Raw genomic sequence first — 17,823 nt, forward strand, 5'->3', positions numbered from 1 at the left:
GGGAGTTTTGTGGTCTTATCGGATCAGCGGTGACATCCCAACGGGCAGGCCCGGCAGCCGCCATGGTAGCCAAGGATTACCCCTTCTACCTCACGGTCAAGAGAGCGAACTGTAGCCTGGAGGTACCCCCGGCCAGCAGTCCAGCCAAGGACGCCGAGGTAGGACCTCCACCTGGACCTCTCTGGGCATCTCTTACTCTTTCCACTCCCTCTCTGTGTCACTGTTTCCCATCTCTCACTCTGTGTGTTCCTCTTTCTCTCTCTCTCTCCATCTCTCATACACTGTTTCCCTGTCTTCATCTCTAACTCTTGTCTTTATCTCATTGCCTCCCTTCCACCCCCTCTCTATGGATCAAAAGAGCGCCACCTCCTCTGTCCCCATCTCTTTGCCCCTACCTCTCTCTTGCATCCTGCAGAGCTCACAGACTGTGGATCCACTCCACAGAGGGACTTTCTCATAGTGCATCAGTGGGCTCAGTCGTCAGGGAAGAGCTACCCTTTAAAAGCACAGGTTTCCTCTTGCAGGAGGTTTGGGGGAGGGCAGGGGAACATTCTTGAGGACCCCTTGGGACCTCTCACCTGTCAGGCTTGGACTTGCAGCTGTTTGGCAGCAAAGACAGGACACGGCACCTCTGCTTGTCCCTGTGGCCAGTGGGAGTCATTCAGTTGGGGGTCTGGGAGCTAAATGAGTAATCTGAATGTGTCGCATGTGGATTCTGAAAATGAATTAAATTCCCTGGGGCAGTGGGAAGCTGTCTTGGAAGACTGGAAGCATTTCTCCTCCTGGTAACTTTCCTGTACTGGGAGGGTGAGGTGAGGGAGTCCTCCTGGCTGGTGTTTAGTCTGTCTTTTCCTCCTGTGTGTTTTATCTCTGGCAAAGAGCTCACTGGCCTTAAAGGTTGGATTCAGGTGGAGGAGAAAGTGTCTCTTTCTTTGAGGGTCTTGGGGAATACACTTGCTTTCATTAGACTGCACTTTTGCTGTGACTAAGCTGTAGTGGGATCCACAGGACCCAGATCATCATTTCCGCTGATGTGTTTCTGGGAGATCTCCACTCTGCCCCCACCATGAGGGGGAAAGTCTGGGGGAAGGGGTGCTTCCGGTCTTATCACAATGCTTTTGGGGGTCCACCCACTTGCCACCCTTGGGTTTGCTTAGCTATGTGCAGTTGGTTCACTGAATTATGTATATTTGGGAGAACAGCATCAAAGATTCATTGCCTCTAACAAGAGCTGCTCCACACTGACACAACTCTATAAACAGTTTCAGGTTATAATCAGCTTTCTATAAGTTGAGTAGAGACTAACTTCTCACCCTTGTCCCACACCTCATTTCACTTGTATATTTTCACAAAGGGCTTTTGTTCCCAGCAGCTGTAGAAGTGTGATGGTCTTAATGGTGTTTGGGCTCTTACTGAAGTTTTGACAGGACAGCAACTGCACAGAATTCAGGTTGTTCAGGCTTAGAATAAATATATGATCTTTTCAGGGGGAACTTCACAATTTAATGAATGTAGGAGCAGTGAAGCTAATGTCTGCTCAAATTCCTTTTGGAAGGAAGCAAAGCGTAACTGAGTTTAATTAATAAATTGAATTGAGTCAAAGAAAAGAATAATGAGGATAGCTCTAGACTCTGGTCCCTTCCTGCTATCACTTAGTCCTATATTTTTGTGCAGTTTGACTAAAGGTGTAGGTGTAAAACCCATATGCTTCATTTTTTCTTATTCTTTTCTTTTATATATATATATATATATATATATATACACACACACACACACATATATATCTGTATCTCACAAATGGATATGAACAATGTATCACCAGAAGTCAAATACTAATTTTCTTCACGGTAGCTGGGTCCAGATTATGAAATGTGACTTAATTTCCTTTTATGGGGATGTTCTGGTATAGGAATAAGCGTGGGAGAGGAACAATTTTTTAAATAGTTGGTAATATTTTTCAGGTATCACTATTTAGGATTTTCCCCCTAGTGGTTAAATCAGAGTAGAAGTGTCTCGTGTACTGTATACTTCTCGAGTCCAAGAAGGCAAATCCAGTACATCCCCTAGCTTGATTAATCTGGCATTTCGCTTCCTGATAATGTCAGTAGGCAGAGTTAGAAAAAGAAACCTAAGTGATGTGGGGGCTCGTTTTCTGTTTCAATATCAGCTCAGAAGACAGCCCTCCTTTGCAGGCCTCACTTCTCCATAGGCAGTTAATTAAAATATATTTGCTACCAGCAGGTGTCATCAGCATTTGTGTTTAAAAAACAGCATATGCTAGTTGGCCTTTTGAAAAACATGATTATATCCTTGTTTATAAGCTAGGTATGGACTGTTAGTTCCAATACAGGTAGTTTTTCAGGATCATTTTCTTTGTAGAAAGAAGGTGGTTATGCTGAAAAGAAGGATTGGCCAATCCAAAGTCCTTTTTAACCTTCAGGGGTAGCTGAAGCAAAGCACCTGTGCCCTTTAGCACATCATGACTATTCCTTCAGAATTTGCTGTGAGGAGGACAGTGGGCACACAGCGATGCATGGGCAAGTGCCTTCCAGCATTTGTTTATTCTTGCAGCAAGTGTGCTGGGCAAGGCTCATGGGGAAGGGGTGGGTGTCACTAATGTGCATTTGATACCATGCACTTGAGTAAAAATGTGCAACAACAGACATTTTCTCGAAAACACATCATAACAAAATTTCTACTTGGGATTAAATGCTTTGTGCATTTTAAAATTTCAATGATAGTTTTCAGTGATAGAGAAAAATGATATAGTTTAAATATTTATCTTCTTTAAATTATCTATTTTAAATATTAAAATTATTCTACATGGATTATGCTATTAATACAATGTAGCTCCTTAATCTAGTATTTCTTATGACACAGGTATATGAGTTTGGTTGCAGATGTTTAATTTTATTATGACAACCAACTTGATCCTTCCAGCTCTAATCATTAACCATGAAATCTAAGGAGCTTAGTTCATTTTAGTGCAGTAGCACTAGACTTTGACAGAGAAACAGTATCACATGAGCCATCATTAAGCTTATTTCTTCTGACTCATCAATGCAACTTTGTTCCATTGATCTTTTTATATATATATATATTTAATGGGTACTTACTTCTCATGCCAGGAGGAACTGATTTTTCTAGGCATTATTAAGTGCTTTGAATACCTGATTAAGTCACTCAAAGAAAAGTTGTTAGTCCTCATGAATTACACCGATCCCAAGTCGGAAGTCACTGTTTTCCCATGGGGAGGTTTGCTTTTCAAGAAAGAAGGCTCAAATGCATGTATATGTTGGCTAAGGAAGCTGGAGCCTGGTGAGAAGGTTTTAGGTGTTTTGCAGTCCATTTAATGAAAAAAGTGGTGATTCTGTTATTTTCTTTCTAAGAATATATCTGACAATATGATGAACAGCTTACTTTTGGTTTTAAGATTCACTGTCTCAGATGTCGATCTAGTTTAGGCCAGGTTTAGTTAGTGATGTTTGTAGTCATTGCTTTTGTCTCTCTTGTATATGGTCCTGACTTGTCCCTTTGTTCTAACTTTGACTCAGCCAGTAACTTTATGTGGAACCTTGGAATGACCTAGAAATGATGGAATTCAATTCTTTTTCTAAGTACCACATTTAATGTCTCATTTGAGAACCCAACCATGTTGTAAGAGTAACATAAAACAAGTATTCTTCTGCTCACTTTATGCATAAAGACGCTGAGGGGAAGTGACTTGCAGAAAGCCACTGAGCAAACCAGCAGTTAAGCCAAGACCCAGTGCCAGGTTTCCTGATGGATTCAGTCTAGGTTTTAATACCAGTGTATCCTGTGGCATCTAAGGATGTTTACCTCTGTGAAGAAAAAGGGGGGATGCAAAACAAAAGCCATGTAAAGTGCCTTGAAACACATTCTTCTGAGTACATAATCTTGAGCACTTGATTAACTGAGGAGGTACCTTTAAAGTTTCTGTTTTAAAGGGCAAGGTGAACTCTGTGCCCCACCATAATTTATGCCCCGAGTCAGTCCATAAGTGTATTTGAAATATATGCATCTGGAGCTGTGTTCCTTACATGCCAGCTGGAGAGCTAAGGAGGTGAGCTGGCTTCTAGTGGTTTATACATTTCTTGGAATTTGTATCATACAGTGTGGAGCTGACCATTTATACAGCCAACTACATGGAAATAGCTCCAAGGAGTTATTGCAGTTGGAATCTTGATTTCATCAGGTGATTAATTAGACTTCATGAATCGTGAGACCTCAGGTGGTTCTGGATGGGAGCCTCATGGACAGTGAAGGTCTCTCACTTGCTGGCAAGAGCTGAGTATAGTCATCGGCCATGGTTCTCTTGGGGATCGGTATCTTGGGGGTCCTGGTCTTCCAAGATGCCTGTGAACTAGGAGTAAGTTTATTAGAGAAAAGATATGCTGATATGTACATTTGAGGCTGTTCAGGGCATCAGCTCTGGAATAAGACTGTCCAGGTCCCAGTGCCATCTCCACATCTGCTAGTGATGTGGCCTTGGACAGTCTCCTGTGCTTTTCTCAGCCCCAGTTCCCACAGCTGTAAAATGGGCATGATGATGGCACTACCATAATGAGATGATTCGTGTACAGTGCTAAGCACATGGGAAGTGCTCCATAAACGGCAGCATCATCAAGACCTCTGTATCACAGAAAATTTCCTAAAACAATTTTAAGAAACATGATCACCATCCTTATTCCCCAGATGCTGTTTTATGCACATCCGTGCAACAGAGGTCTGACTGTAAGTCCTCTAAGCATCCTTACAATGATCCAGTGAGGTTGGTGTAACTGCCCCCCGCCTTTTTTTTAGGAGAAACTGAGGCTCAGAGCTGGGTAGCGGCCCTTCCAGGATGGCTGAGCTGGTAGATAGAGGAGCCAGTATTCATACCCAGTCTGACCCCAAAGTCTGTACTTTCCCAACCACATCATGTTGCCTCTAAATGACTAAATCGCCAGTCTCCTCACCACATAACACATGAAGGGTGAGAATCCCTGCCAGAGCAAATTGCCTCATGGTCAAAGGCCCATTTTTTCTCTGAGTGCCTGGAAGGGAGACCCCACCATTAGTGAGTGCGCCTGGAAGCCACTTCATAGAGTGGCCACGACCCACAGGAGTGAGTTGTACAAACCTTCACTTGGGAGGGCTCTGGTAACTTCCATTTTGTGTTTCTCAAGACCAAGGAGCTAGTCTTTGGCAGAATTCCGCATGCTCAGCACTGTGGAGGTGACACTGTTAGTTCTGCAATTAGTCATCTTGCTTATCTGCATTAACCACCAGCCTTCCACATAAACTAGTAACTTGGAAGCTTCTGACCACCATCTGGAATTTGCAAATTGTGTCATTTTCTTAAGATCCTTTGTGATTGCTTGTAAAATCCTGAACCAGTGCCACTATTTTCATAACAACCAAATGAAAATAAGTGACTGATCACAGGCAAATTTTACAGAGTCCTATGTACATATAATCGTTACTAATGGTGTGTGTGTATTTGGAAGGGCTCCTTCGTTTGTGGTGTGTGCACACAGTTGCCTTCCATAATTTGTCAGCTCCGGTGATGGGTACAGGGCTCACATTTTGTGATTGCAAATTGCTGTGATTGCACGGCCATTTATCATTGTTGTGTCGGCTCATGGACTATTAGGAGTAAAGGCCAGTGGTTTCTAATGCCTTCAATTTTTTATGACTTGACACTGGTTATTAGCTAAGAAGAGGCTATTAGTCAAGAAAGGCCTCCAAACCTTTGGCTAGAAAAGGAACAGATCTTTTAAAGTCTAGAAACACTTGTGCCTGGTCCTTCTGTGTTTGGGTCATTGTGTCCTTTTGCAAGAAGGCAGCTGATTCTTAGTCAACTCAATTAATGGGAGCTAAACCAGAAACCTTAACGGTAAGTTCACTTTTTAAAATTTTCTTTTTCTGGCTCTTAAGATGAGGAGGAAAGGAGTAGCAAAACAGGCTTTTTTCCGGGGATTTATGAAACAAATAAACAAAACCAGCCTCTAGGAAATGACCCGGGGTCATTGAATTAGAGAACCTGAGTTTTTGGGAAAGGCCTATTGAGAACGTGGAGCCCAGTTCTCGTCCACTGCTGGATCCTTTCAATCTCGGTTCAAACACTTCCAGGAACCTTCCAAGCCTATGCATTGCATCTTTGTTCATTGTGGATCATGAGAAAATCTTTTCTTAATTGTAACATTCCTTTCTCAAGCTGAATATTATACAATGACACTTTATCTCTGTCAGTATTTTATCTCTCCCTACTGTCTACTCCTGTTCCACAAATGTATGCTCACACTTGCACCACACGTACCCACACCACACTCTTCCCCCAGGTGCCTGTCTTCTCCTGACTAGACATCCTGGTTCCTCTAACTTTTCCACATGGGACATAACGTCCAAACTCTTTCTCTTCCTTGCTTATTTCCATTGGACATCCTCAGTGACCTCTTGAGTACTGACCAGCCTAAAGACACTGTATGGTGTTATATCAACAAACAAGATTGTTTTTATATTTAGTGCACTTTTTAGACAAGGGGAGTAGACTGATACATTGAAAAAGACTTTTGAAATAGAGATGACAGACAAAAGATTAATCTTTGTCATCTACATAATTCATGGAGATATAAAAGAACACTCCAAGATGTCCGTTGACAAATGGGCAAGAAGATAATAATAGGCAGTTCACATTACAAAAGTAACATTATTTTAAAAGTTCACTCCAATAGAAATTGTAGAAATGAAAAGGCAAATAATTTTAAGATGCTATTTCATACCTAATTGATGTCACAAGTACTTTAAAGACATGATAAAACCCAAAGCTGGGGATGCTGCAGAGAAATAAAATACTTCTGTGTGCAGTGAGGAGACTTTTCTGTGCATATTAAAAGACAAAAATGGTTCTAATCTTTGCACCCAGTATTCTAACTCTTGTGGGAATAAAGCTGTGTGTCCACAGTTGTTCATAATGACGTTATATGCAATAATGTTCATGTTTTATGTTTATGCATTCTATAGGTTTCAAAATACTTTTGTATTCTTTGCCTCACCTGAGTATAATAACCCTCATTTTAAAGATAAGAATACACCAGGAGTCAGAGAGATTCAATGATTTCCCCAGGATCACACAGCCAGGACTGGCAGAGCTGAAAGCTTTAAGTCTGATTGTCTGGTTCCAGGCGAGCATCCTTTCCTGCTTACTTATAACAGCCAGAAGAGCCAGCAACCTCTCTGACCTTTGAGAAGGAGATGGCTCCATGTGCCATGGCCTCTGGGCCATGGTTCAGTGACATCATTTGAGCCATTCCACACTAGCAAACAGAAATACCCTAGTGTTCCTGAGAAAAATGAAGAGGCGGAACGTTGAGCATATTATATAGATGATGTAACCAATGTAACTATATATGTATGCACGTGGCGTGTAGAGAAGTGGGGGAAGGGACCTTTCATCGGAGCGTCCCCCTTCTCGTCTCATTGTGATCACTATAGCAGTGCTGCCGAGTGTTCTGATAACAGTCTGTTGTTTTCATGTGCACTCTCTCCTTTGAATCCTGCACCAGCTTAGGGACCTGCAAAAGGCACGGTCTGTCTTGGAAACAGAGATTCAGAGAGATCAGGAGGCAAGGCTAAAATGCTGGCCCCTCCTTGACTAGCCTTAACCTCTTGACACACCAGAATGTTGGCTTAAGCCAGTCATGTTCCTGAGTGAGGTTGGTTGTAAGCAGCACTGTTTTAGGCATGTTCAAAGTGAGCCACATTAAACTTAACCCGAACACTGCATACCTCACCTGGGGGCCGGTGGACTTGTGGGCCCTTCTCTTGGCCCAAACTCCTACAGATCCAAGTGCAAGGTCTTGTGCTTAGTCACTCAGTCATGCCTGACTCTTTGCGACCCCATGGACTATAGCCCACCAGGCTCCTCTGTCCATGGGGATTCTCCAGACAAAATATCGGAATGGGTAGCCATTCTCTTCTCCAGGGGATCTTCCCAAACCAGGGATCAAACCCAGGTTTCCTGCATTGCAGGCAGATTCTTTACCATCTGAGCTATCTGGGAAGGCAATGTGAGATCCCTGTTAGAACAAACAGGAAACCCACAAAAAAGAGACACAAACTTCTCTGCATGTAGATGACATCCCTTAAAATGATGTCTTTCTGAGCTCTGCAGATGTAATTTGCATCAGAACTGATAATTAAATGGTAATAACAAATAGAGTATTTCCCCAAGGGCACTGTTTCCATAGATACCACTAGACCTGGCAACCTGATTGAATTAGATAAAACTGAGAACCTATGTCAGGACCTTAAAAAAAAAAAAGTTAAATGTTTACTGGTTGCCATACATTGTCAGATTTGAAATTTTGGAGTCTTGCTAGAGATAGAAGCTGCAGAGGGGAAAAGGGAACAGGCCAGTGGGCAGAGGGAGATGGAGTTGGACCCGATGGCCAAAGGGACTGAGTGATAAAGTTTCCCTTTGTGCTTCCTGGCCCTGACACAAGGCCAATGCAAGCTCCCTCCTCAAGCATGTTATCTTATATTGTAGTGCTAACGTTTCATAATCCCCCAGTGACGTAAGCTTGTCAAGAACGACCCCCGGCAAACACAGGGAAGATAATTAAAGGTCACTGGTGAAGACGAGTGTTCTTATTTTTGACTTCACAGAGGTGGGGTGGGGGTGACCCATCTGTATCCTGTTAGGTTTGGCCGCCTTGATTCATTTTCTCACACCTCGGCAGCCATCCTCCTTGCTGGTAGGTGACTGCTTGGTGCTTCTGGGTGCGGTCTTGCAGAAGACCACTGTGGAGAAACCACTGTGAAGAAGGAAATAGACTGAAGGCGAAAAAATTGAACGGTAGATGACGTGTCAACCACAGATGCATAGTGAAGAGTCCTAGCCTTCCACCTCAGCTGTTTGATGGGGCCTTTTCAGAGAGCTTTGAAGGAGACAGCATCAGAAAAGATACCTGATTTTCTCCTGTCAGTCTCCAAATGTTTTGTGCCCAGGCTGTAACAATTTAGAAGAGTGAGCATTGTTCTGGCTCAGTATCAAGAAACCTTTGCTTTGTAGGACTCTTAAGTGCTCACCTGAATTTCTTTAGCAGCAATTATTTCTAAGCTGGTTCTTAGAAGAGTTTCACTACCAGCTGGGGTCAGGGTGCTAGCAAGCTCAACTTCTTGGAACCTCAGCATCTTTGTTGCTGAATGAGTAGACTGATTTAGACCATTATTTCCCAGAAGATGGGTTTCATAACATTTGTGGTAGCTCAAATGATATAAGACTAGGTGACCCGGAGACAAGATACAAAACAGTTTTGAATCACTTTCCCTTTCCAGTTCCCTTCTGATCTTTCTCATTATGTGGAAGAGAAAGGTTCCTTTGGAGCTGGTGTCTTTAATGCCTCTCTGGCACTTGCTAATTTCTCTTTTTAACAAAGCACAGGCCTCAGGCAGGCAAGCATCTCTAACAGAAATTTAACAGTGGGGGTCCATTTTTTAAAAAAGTAGTTCCTATTTATGGCAGCTGATAGTGATTTTCTGTTTAAGACAATGATAGAGTTGATTTTTACAAGTAAGGAAACATTATGTAATAGCTCAGGGGACATGTACATAGAGCAAAAAACTGCTGTGATGAAACCAAGGGGGTGGAAACAGTGCATTGTCGAGTTCTGAGACCTTTCTAGGACTAGCACTCTGCCACAAAAATTTCCAAGTTTGGGTACAGTGACTTACAGACTAGAAACTTGGGCTTTAAACATAGAACCTAGATTTCAGATATTAACATTTTTAAATAGAACAAAGCTGGCTTAGAATGTGACATAGAAAATTATTATGAACTTGTTGCTAGCCAATTAAAAAAATAAAATTGGATTTCTATTCTAAGAACAAAAACCTTTTTTTTTTATTTTCAAAACTTCAAGTAAAAGTTCCAAAGTTCCAACCAAAATCATCCCTTCTTCTTCCTTTTCCCCTTTACCCTGAGGGAAGGGATGGAGCAAGATCACATTTTAATTTGGGGCAGCCATCGAGTGTCATGGTTAGAAAGTTGGATTTGAAGGTCAGACTGAGCTGCACTTGAATCCCAAACTTGGCCACTTATGAGCAAGAGACCCTGCACCAATGACTCATCCTCCAAGCCTCATTTTCCTCATCTGTAAAATGAGAACGTCCAAGGGAGTTGTAAAGATGAAATGGGGCATGCTGGGGGCATCCCCAGACTAAGTGCTGCACAGACCATTAGCCACAACAGCATCTATTTTCCCTGTCCATAAGTTGAGCAGAAGCTGTGGATGAACATCCCTATCAAGTGATGTACTGGGAGGTCACTTCTTCCTTTTAAGAAACATCCACCCAGTTTCCCAGGGATCCAAGTTGGCACTGGGCGTTATTTTTGAAAAAACAAGATGTTCCAAGCACACTGGCAAGTTTCACATTTATCCCTGCCAGGTAGGATGAAAAAATTTAGTGTGGTTTTCTAGTGTTCCAATAACAACTCTCCCGCAGAGGGTGTGGTATGAGCTCTGGGTAGAGCGGGACCCTGCTCATGGGAGATGAGGAGTGTGGTGTTGTCTTAAAGGCCAGCCGCCACCTGACACGTTTCATCTGGGAACCTCACCCACGTTCAGACCACAGACATAGACCCAGGGAAGGTGAGGAGGATTAGGTTGCTTTGGGAGTTTTTCATGTCATATTCATTAACAGCACACTTTAATTATAAATAGGTCGTTTGTTAGAAGCTGGCGAAGAGTTGGACAACTAAAAATGACTCCCAGTGCTGTTTGATTGTCAGTAAATATTTGTTGAGACCAGATCTAGCTAGCTTTTTTTTTTTTTTTTTCCTTCTTTCTGGGTTTAAAGAAAAGAAGGGCATGCTTTGACCCTCAAGGAATTTTTCCCTGAGTTTGATGAGGTCATTCACAACCCTAAAGTACTGGCAGTGATTGTCAATCAGTGGCACACTGGTTGGAGATGTAGCAGCCTCGGTGGGGAGTTTGGCAAATGGGGAGGGGAGGCAGCACTGGGAGGGGTCATCCGATGAGCCCCCTGGTGCTGGATGTTAACCCACCAGTCCCCTGGCCTGCCCTGAACACCAGCTTGGCGCCTGTGTGCCTGGCCAGGCATTCTTAAGATGTGGGGGGAGCTCACAAAAGGCATGCCGATTCCTGAATTTTTCAGGACTTGGATGTCGAACCAACATTCCTACTTTTTCACCCCTTCCCTTAGTCCCTTCTGCCTCTACAGTCTTTGATTTCTTCAGGGCTCCTGACCCTTGGCTTAGGAAACAGCAGTGCTGTGGTTTAGAACCAAGCCTTGCAGAGAGTCGCAGCCTTGGGCTCAGTCCTGGCTCCATAGAGCAGGTCATAGAGCAGGTCACTACCAGCTCTGTGACCTCAGGCAGAGTTTTTCACCCCTCTGAGCTTCAGTTGCCTGCTTTGTGAAATGGGTAAGTGAAATCAAGGAAATCACGCATGGAACATACTTTGACAAAGTCCGGCTCAAAATCGCCTGTCAGTATCGTTACTGTTGCAGGGTGCTCAGTTGTGTCCAACTCTTTGGGCCCCTGTGAACAGTAGCCCATCAGGCTGCTCTATCCATGGAATTTCCCAGGCAAGAATACTGGGTTGGGTTGCCATTTCTTTCTCCAGGGGATCTTCCCTACCCAGAGATCAAACCCATGTTTCCTCCATTGCCAGGCTTACCGCTGAGCCACCTGGGAAGCCATTTATTACTATTAATATAGTTGTTATTGTAAGAGGAATTTGCATATCCTGTCCGGGAAAGCTTTCAAGTTGAGAGCTGAACTTGAATTTCAGCTTTGCCAATAACTACTGGGTATGACTTGGGGCAAGACACCTCACTTCTCTGAACACCTGCTTCCTCTTCTATAAAATGGAGTGTTGGGATTGCTGTGTGGACTAAATAAGTGACTGTGTGTGCTGGCAATGGGCAGCAGGAGACCCCATGGATTTTGGTATCTCCTCCTCCCCATCCAGGGGTCTCCCATTGGCTGCATAGTGCTTCCTTCTCTTCTTTTTTTTTTTTTTAATTTTTTATTGTTGTCTTTATTATTTTAATCCTGGAGTATCTTTTTGTTTTTAAATTGAGGTTACGTTGGTTTACAACATTATCTAAATTTCATGTGTACAACATTATATTTTGACTTCTGTATACACTCTTTGACTTCTGCATAGTCGCCAACAAAAGTTTCATCTCCATCCATCACCACAGAGCTGACCCCCTTTACCCATTTTGCAATCCTCCCACCCTCTTCCTCTCCTCCTCTAGACAAAATCAGAAGAGAATTACATCTGGGTCGGGGTGGAACGACCTACTTCCCTGTTTCTGGAAAATTGCTAGAAGCTCACAAAGAGTGACTGAACTAACTCAGTAGGTCGGTCGGGGCCCTGGCAGCATGTAGTTTACGTAGCTGCAGTTCTGGAGGCTTCGCTGGGCCGGGGCAGCCCCTTGCCACCCCTCTGCCCAGACCTGCTTTGTAAATTCAGGAGTGGTCCAGAGCCTGACCTCTAAGTGGTGGGGCAGAAGGAGGGAGCACCTTCTGGTGAACGGGCCTTCCCCTCATCCCTGAGGGTGCTTGGGGATTGGGGGGAATCTGTCAGGTTAGACCCTCACCAAGTCTCCCAGAGGAGCCCTTCCCTCTAGAGCTGGCCAGTGCTGGCAAGCTCATGGGAACTTTGCCCCTTTCTGCCACAGGAGCACTTGACTTCAGGAATAAAGGACATTTTTCTTTTACCACAAAACTGCCCTTGTCTTTCCTGGAAACTTTTACTGGCACCCCTTACCACTGAGTCTCCAGTGGCAAAACTAAACAACCAAATCACAGATTTGTATTTACTTCTTTTAAGTCAGCTGCCCTTTTTTATTCATTGCCCTCATGTGTCTTTGTAATTGAAATGAACCGTGTGTGACTGGGGAACAGGGCTGGGGCTCGGAGGTTTTTGCCTCCTTTGTCAGTGTGATGCAGCCTTTTTCAAATGCACAGTCTTCTGAATTTTAATAGACTGTAGATAATGATACATCTGGTTGCATATTAATTACTGAGAGTTAGAAATAACACATAATCACTGTGTTTCAAGGTTGGAAGTATACAGCAGTGGGAGCCAGGGTTTGTTATGAGCCTTTGGAAAAATACATTGTTAGTGGGCATGATTTAATTCCTGTCATTAAAAACGTGCTACAGAAGGAAAACTCTCAAACAAAGTTCAGTCTTGTGTTCTGCATGTGTGCACCAACACACACACACACCCACCCTACCTCCCAAGGAATAACATTGTGAAGCTATTCATCTGCCTGCTTGGGGAGTGTGGGAGCAATGGCGAGGCCATACAAATCCGTTACAGAATCCTCACAGTTTCCTGTACCTTATTTTCCTATAAACCATTGCTTGGTGGGCGGTAAGATGTCAGCTGAAAGCCAAAGCAGGAAAGTTTTCAATTTTAAGAAAAAACCTTTTTTCCCAATTCAGTCACTCCCCGGTGGCTGTGTGGCTGGTAGCTTTTTCCACTTTGAAGGATCAGGTTTCAGTGTATCCTGTTCCCAGTCGAGAGCAGGCTGTTCTGTAACACCCAAGTGCAGTGTTCCCCGGTTCCAAGTGGAGGCATGTGCCGCGGAGGATGCGCACAGACCAAACGGTTTGACGGGATAAATTGTGCCCAGAGGGACAGCCTAGAGTTACCAGGGAGCTCAGTAACTGCATTTTATGTTTCTCTCTGGAAGTCACACCTCTGCGAGGCTTGCAAACTGCTCCAAATTGCTGTTCGCATCCAGAACAGAAACTGACCAGGCAGCCAGAGGAGGGGGTCCACGTTCTTTTCCTGCAGATCCAGGGCCCTTGGTTGGATGTTCCTTTTAGATTTCACCTAGCAGCTGAATATAGGATCCCTTACCCCAGCCTCGTCTTCCGTCAGATGGCAGACCCGGCTGTCAGCGTTGCTTGCCTGTGACGTGTTTGCTCATCTCAGATTCGCCTGGAACACACTGTGCTTCCTTTGGGACACTGAGATTGCGATCTGTGCATCCTTTTCCATCTCTGTGCTTCTTTTTCCTCTTCTGGGACGCTAAGATAATGCTGAGATTCAAGGGATGACAGGAGGATGAGAGAGAGAGAGAACAGGTCGGTGGATCTGTGCCTGGTGCTTTCTGGAAGCCAAAAGAAGCATGTTGTTTTTGGGAGTTCTACCTTGCACCTCCGACATGGCTTGAACACCCGGAATTCCTATCATTGCCTCATCCCAGATAGTACTGGGATCAGGCAAGATTGGAAGCCAACTCTTCTAGCCCACAGTTCAGCAGTGTGGGCTGGGGAGGGTAGGCTGGGAGGAGTTCCTTGTAGACTTCACAACCCACCCTACTTGGGTGCCCTTCAGCCCCTCAGGTTCTTATCTTGGGATTTCATGGCTGATGTTTTTTTCTACTTGGATGTAGCCTTGGATCTTGCCAAACCACTCCCAGTTTTGCTGTGTCCAGTCAGGGCTTGACTAAGCAGATGATGAAACTGCAAGAGGAAAGGGAAGTCAAGAATGTGGAATTAAAATGTGGTCTCCTAGCAGCCCAAGTCCTCAGAGAGCAGGGCATGTCATTGGTGAGACTGTGGCAGTGACCTGGAGTGACAGCTCTGTCCCTGGGCAGGGAAGAGCCCAGTGCTACAGGGAATGAATGAAAGCACAGCCCTGTGGGTCGGTAGGAGAGCCACCCCACTTCACAGGGCATGAGACCAAGCCTGTGGAAGTTACATTGTTGATCTGGAGTCAGAAGGTATGGAGTTCACAGGACATGGTCCTCTGGCCAGATAGGCTGGTTCATATTTTATCCTTAGAACCTTTGCAAAGAATCGTTTAGGGTGCCAGAGTGATAAGAACTTTGTCACTTGCAGCAGAGGCTTTCTGCTCATTCTTAAACACGGAGGAAGCCTCAGCCAGTGTCCTTAAAGTGCCCTTGAGGTCTGTACACAGACCTGTACAGTTTCCAAACCCTGAAGCAGAGCTGGCACCCCCGGTGCATTCTTCTCCCCCTACACCTTCAACCCAGCCCACGGGGAAGCCAGGGAATCCCTTTTACAGAGATAAACACAGAATTTATATCCCACCCCACGGCTTCCAAGAAGTCAGTAGGAAACAACTGACTGAAACCCCAGACCACAGAGCCCTTCCTCCAGGCCTGTGGCTGTAATTAGGTCACCATGTCACCTCCGGGTGACTTGTTGGCATCTACCAGTAATGTGAGACTCTGACCCCATTTTCCAGACTTGTGGGCACATTTCTTCTGTGGCCTGCTTGGCAAAAAGACATAACCTGACACCAATCAAGAGAAAACATCTGTGCCCAAGGTTTGCTTCCCTGTAAGGGCCACAGAGGCTCAAGTCTGCCGGCAGCTCTCACACTGTTCGAGGTCAGACTCATAAAGTGCTTCAGCTCTAAACATCTGGCCCTTTCTCCTTGACAGAGTCAGGGCTTTGCTTGATGATCAGAAGGCGTATGTTGAGCCAGGGACCGCAGAGAGAGCTAAATATTTAGCTTCCTCTTTCTCTGAAGGTCTGCAGTGCCATGTCTGGGCATGACCAAAATGAGTTTCAGGCAGTGGGCTGGCATTTGCTTAAAGGAACCTATCGAGGTGAAGGTGTGCCTGTCTCCTTCTGCCCAAGGTCGAATAATAGTAACATCCTGTGTAAGAGAACTTGAATGTGGTTTTCTGCTAAACTCCAATCTTCTGGGGCTATTTATTAGATGTGTTTAATCATGGGCCAATTTAACTAGTAGCAGACTAATAAAATAACAAAATTGGGCTTGCTGCCAGCACAAATGTTGACTTACCCTTATAATGTTGACTGAAACGAATAACTTTGAAAGTAATTGAGGAGTGAAACCTTAGCCAAAAATAGGGTGTCTGAAACAGTGGTTCTGTTTTATTTTACTGGCACTGCTAAGAGACTTTGTTTGTAACCTAGGCTGCTGCCCAGCTCAGCTCTTGGAGAGTCCTGTATTTTACTAAATTATTTTCCAAGATGTTGTTTTGGTTTTGTTTTCTTTATCCCATAGACCATCATTTAGAAAAAATTAATAGCCCCATTGCAGAGAAGAACAGGCTTCTTTTCCAGTGTGGGGGCAAACATTCAACGATGATAGGGATACAGGTAATAACTTGCTTGAGGTCTTCTCTCAGAAACGAAGTGGTGTGCCAGGAACATTAACCCTCTCAGAGTCTGCAGTAAAATTAGTTGCTCCTGCAGGGTACTCTGGATGAAATCCATCTAACTTGCCGCACACTCTCCTTTCTTTCATTCTGCCATTAAGTTTATACGAACATTCAAGAGTGATAGTGTTTTTGCCAGCGTGTGTTTTGAACTTGAAGGAAGCAGGGGAAGCCTGGAGGAAATGAAGCCAGGATGACCACATAAGTTGTCCTAAACCTTGACTTCTTTCTCTTCTCATTTTTTACTTGCATTTGATGGGAGCTTTGTTTGGGGCTGGAACTGAGCGTACTTTCAGAGGCTCATGCCAGCAGTGTCTGAGAGTTCAGTCCAGCGTCCCCTGCTCAGGCTTTTGCCTTATGCATGGTTCCCCTGAAAGCAACCACCTCACAGGCTGACCTTGGCCAGAGGTTGTAGGTGCTGGCTGGCTCAAGCAGAAGTCAAGGTGTTGACTGACTTGACATACAGGGAATAAGGACCATCTCCCCATCCTTAATGTGTTCAGTTTTACAGCCCTGAGAGTCAATGGTTCAGTTTGTGAATTTGTGCAGACCATCTTCTGATGTCTCCATCATGTGCTTTTTAGCATTTCCTTGAGGGAAGACAGGAGAAATTATCAGATCCTCAACACCCTGTCTACAACTTGGCCGTAAGACTAAGCTAACTGAGAGTGTCCTGTGGATTTCATTTATCCAGGCTTAGTCCCTAGTAACAACAACAAAAAAGAAACCACTTTTTTCTTTGAAAGAAGGAAATTAGGGTGTTTTGCTTGTAGCATCTGATGCAGAGAGAGTTGGGCTGTTTCCTCAAAAGGGAAATGTGATCTCCATTGGTGCACAGTGTGAGGTGACTAGCCTTGCACCTGGAGAAGATAAGCACAAGGGTGTGGCCTCCACCTTCGCAATTAGCCCAGAGGAAGGTGTCAGGAGTTCTTCCTAGAGCTGTTCCTGGTGGTTTGTCAGCGTCCACAAAGCCTGCGGTCCATCCGTTGAAATCACCGATAAGCGTCTCTAGGGGAAAATTATAGTTCCGTGTCTGAAGACCTTTTGTTCACCTTGAGGGTTAGCAACCAATAATTCTGAAATGCATTTGGCCTAATCAATGAAGCCAGGTTTCCGTTGGAATTTGGCCCTCTTTATTTGCCATTTAACTTCTGGTAATAAATGATACCAGGTCAGTTAGCTCCATGCCAGGGAAAAGAAAACATAACAACAGCAACAAAAATTTTTTATGAAAATTTTGGAGTTAGAAACCATTATTTCATTACTGCCTTTTTCCGTTTTGGAAGAAATAAGATGAAGTCCCTTGCAGACTCCGAAGAAGCTCCCTGTCTCATTCCTACAGCCCCGCCCCTCTCGCTCAGACAGCTCTGTGAAGGCCTCCTCATTGGCCCCCCGTGTCCTGCACACCGCTGTGGCCCACTGTGCCCTGCCTACTGGCCATGTCGCCTGCCCACTCCTTGCCCACTCTCCCAGGGTTAACTCTCTCAGGTGCTCTGCCTGGATCAACCTTCTGGTTTTCCCTGTTCAGCCAGGAGACATTCCCCCAAGGGTGACACCTGTACACGTGAGTGAAGCCACTTTGCATATGCAAAGTGGCTTCACTCACGTGTA

At 44.5% G+C, this 17,823-nt stretch overlaps 1 protein-coding gene across 4 annotated transcripts in view; it reads left to right on the forward strand.

The window, feature by feature from the left end:
• Positions 1-17,823, forward strand: part of ARHGEF3 (Rho guanine nucleotide exchange factor (GEF) 3) — a 312,995-nt gene that overhangs the window by 244,512 nt on the left and 50,660 nt on the right. The window contains exon 1 of one of the 4 annotated variants that reach the window (XM_010851659.1): positions 7-158. The exons of the other annotated variants lie outside the window; for them this stretch is intronic. Coding sequence (XP_010849961.1) covers positions 63-158 — 96 coding nt within the window. The 5' untranslated portion in view covers positions 7-62. Of the gene's footprint in view, positions 1-6; positions 159-17,823 lie in introns of those variants that run through there. 4 annotated transcript variants of the gene reach the window in all.

This window comes from Bison bison, unplaced genomic scaffold (assembly GCF_000754665.1).
Source record: "Bison bison bison isolate TAMUID 2011002044 unplaced genomic scaffold, Bison_UMD1.0 scf7180017864304, whole genome shotgun sequence".
Classification (NCBI taxonomy): domain Eukaryota; kingdom Metazoa; phylum Chordata; class Mammalia; order Artiodactyla; family Bovidae; genus Bison; species Bison bison.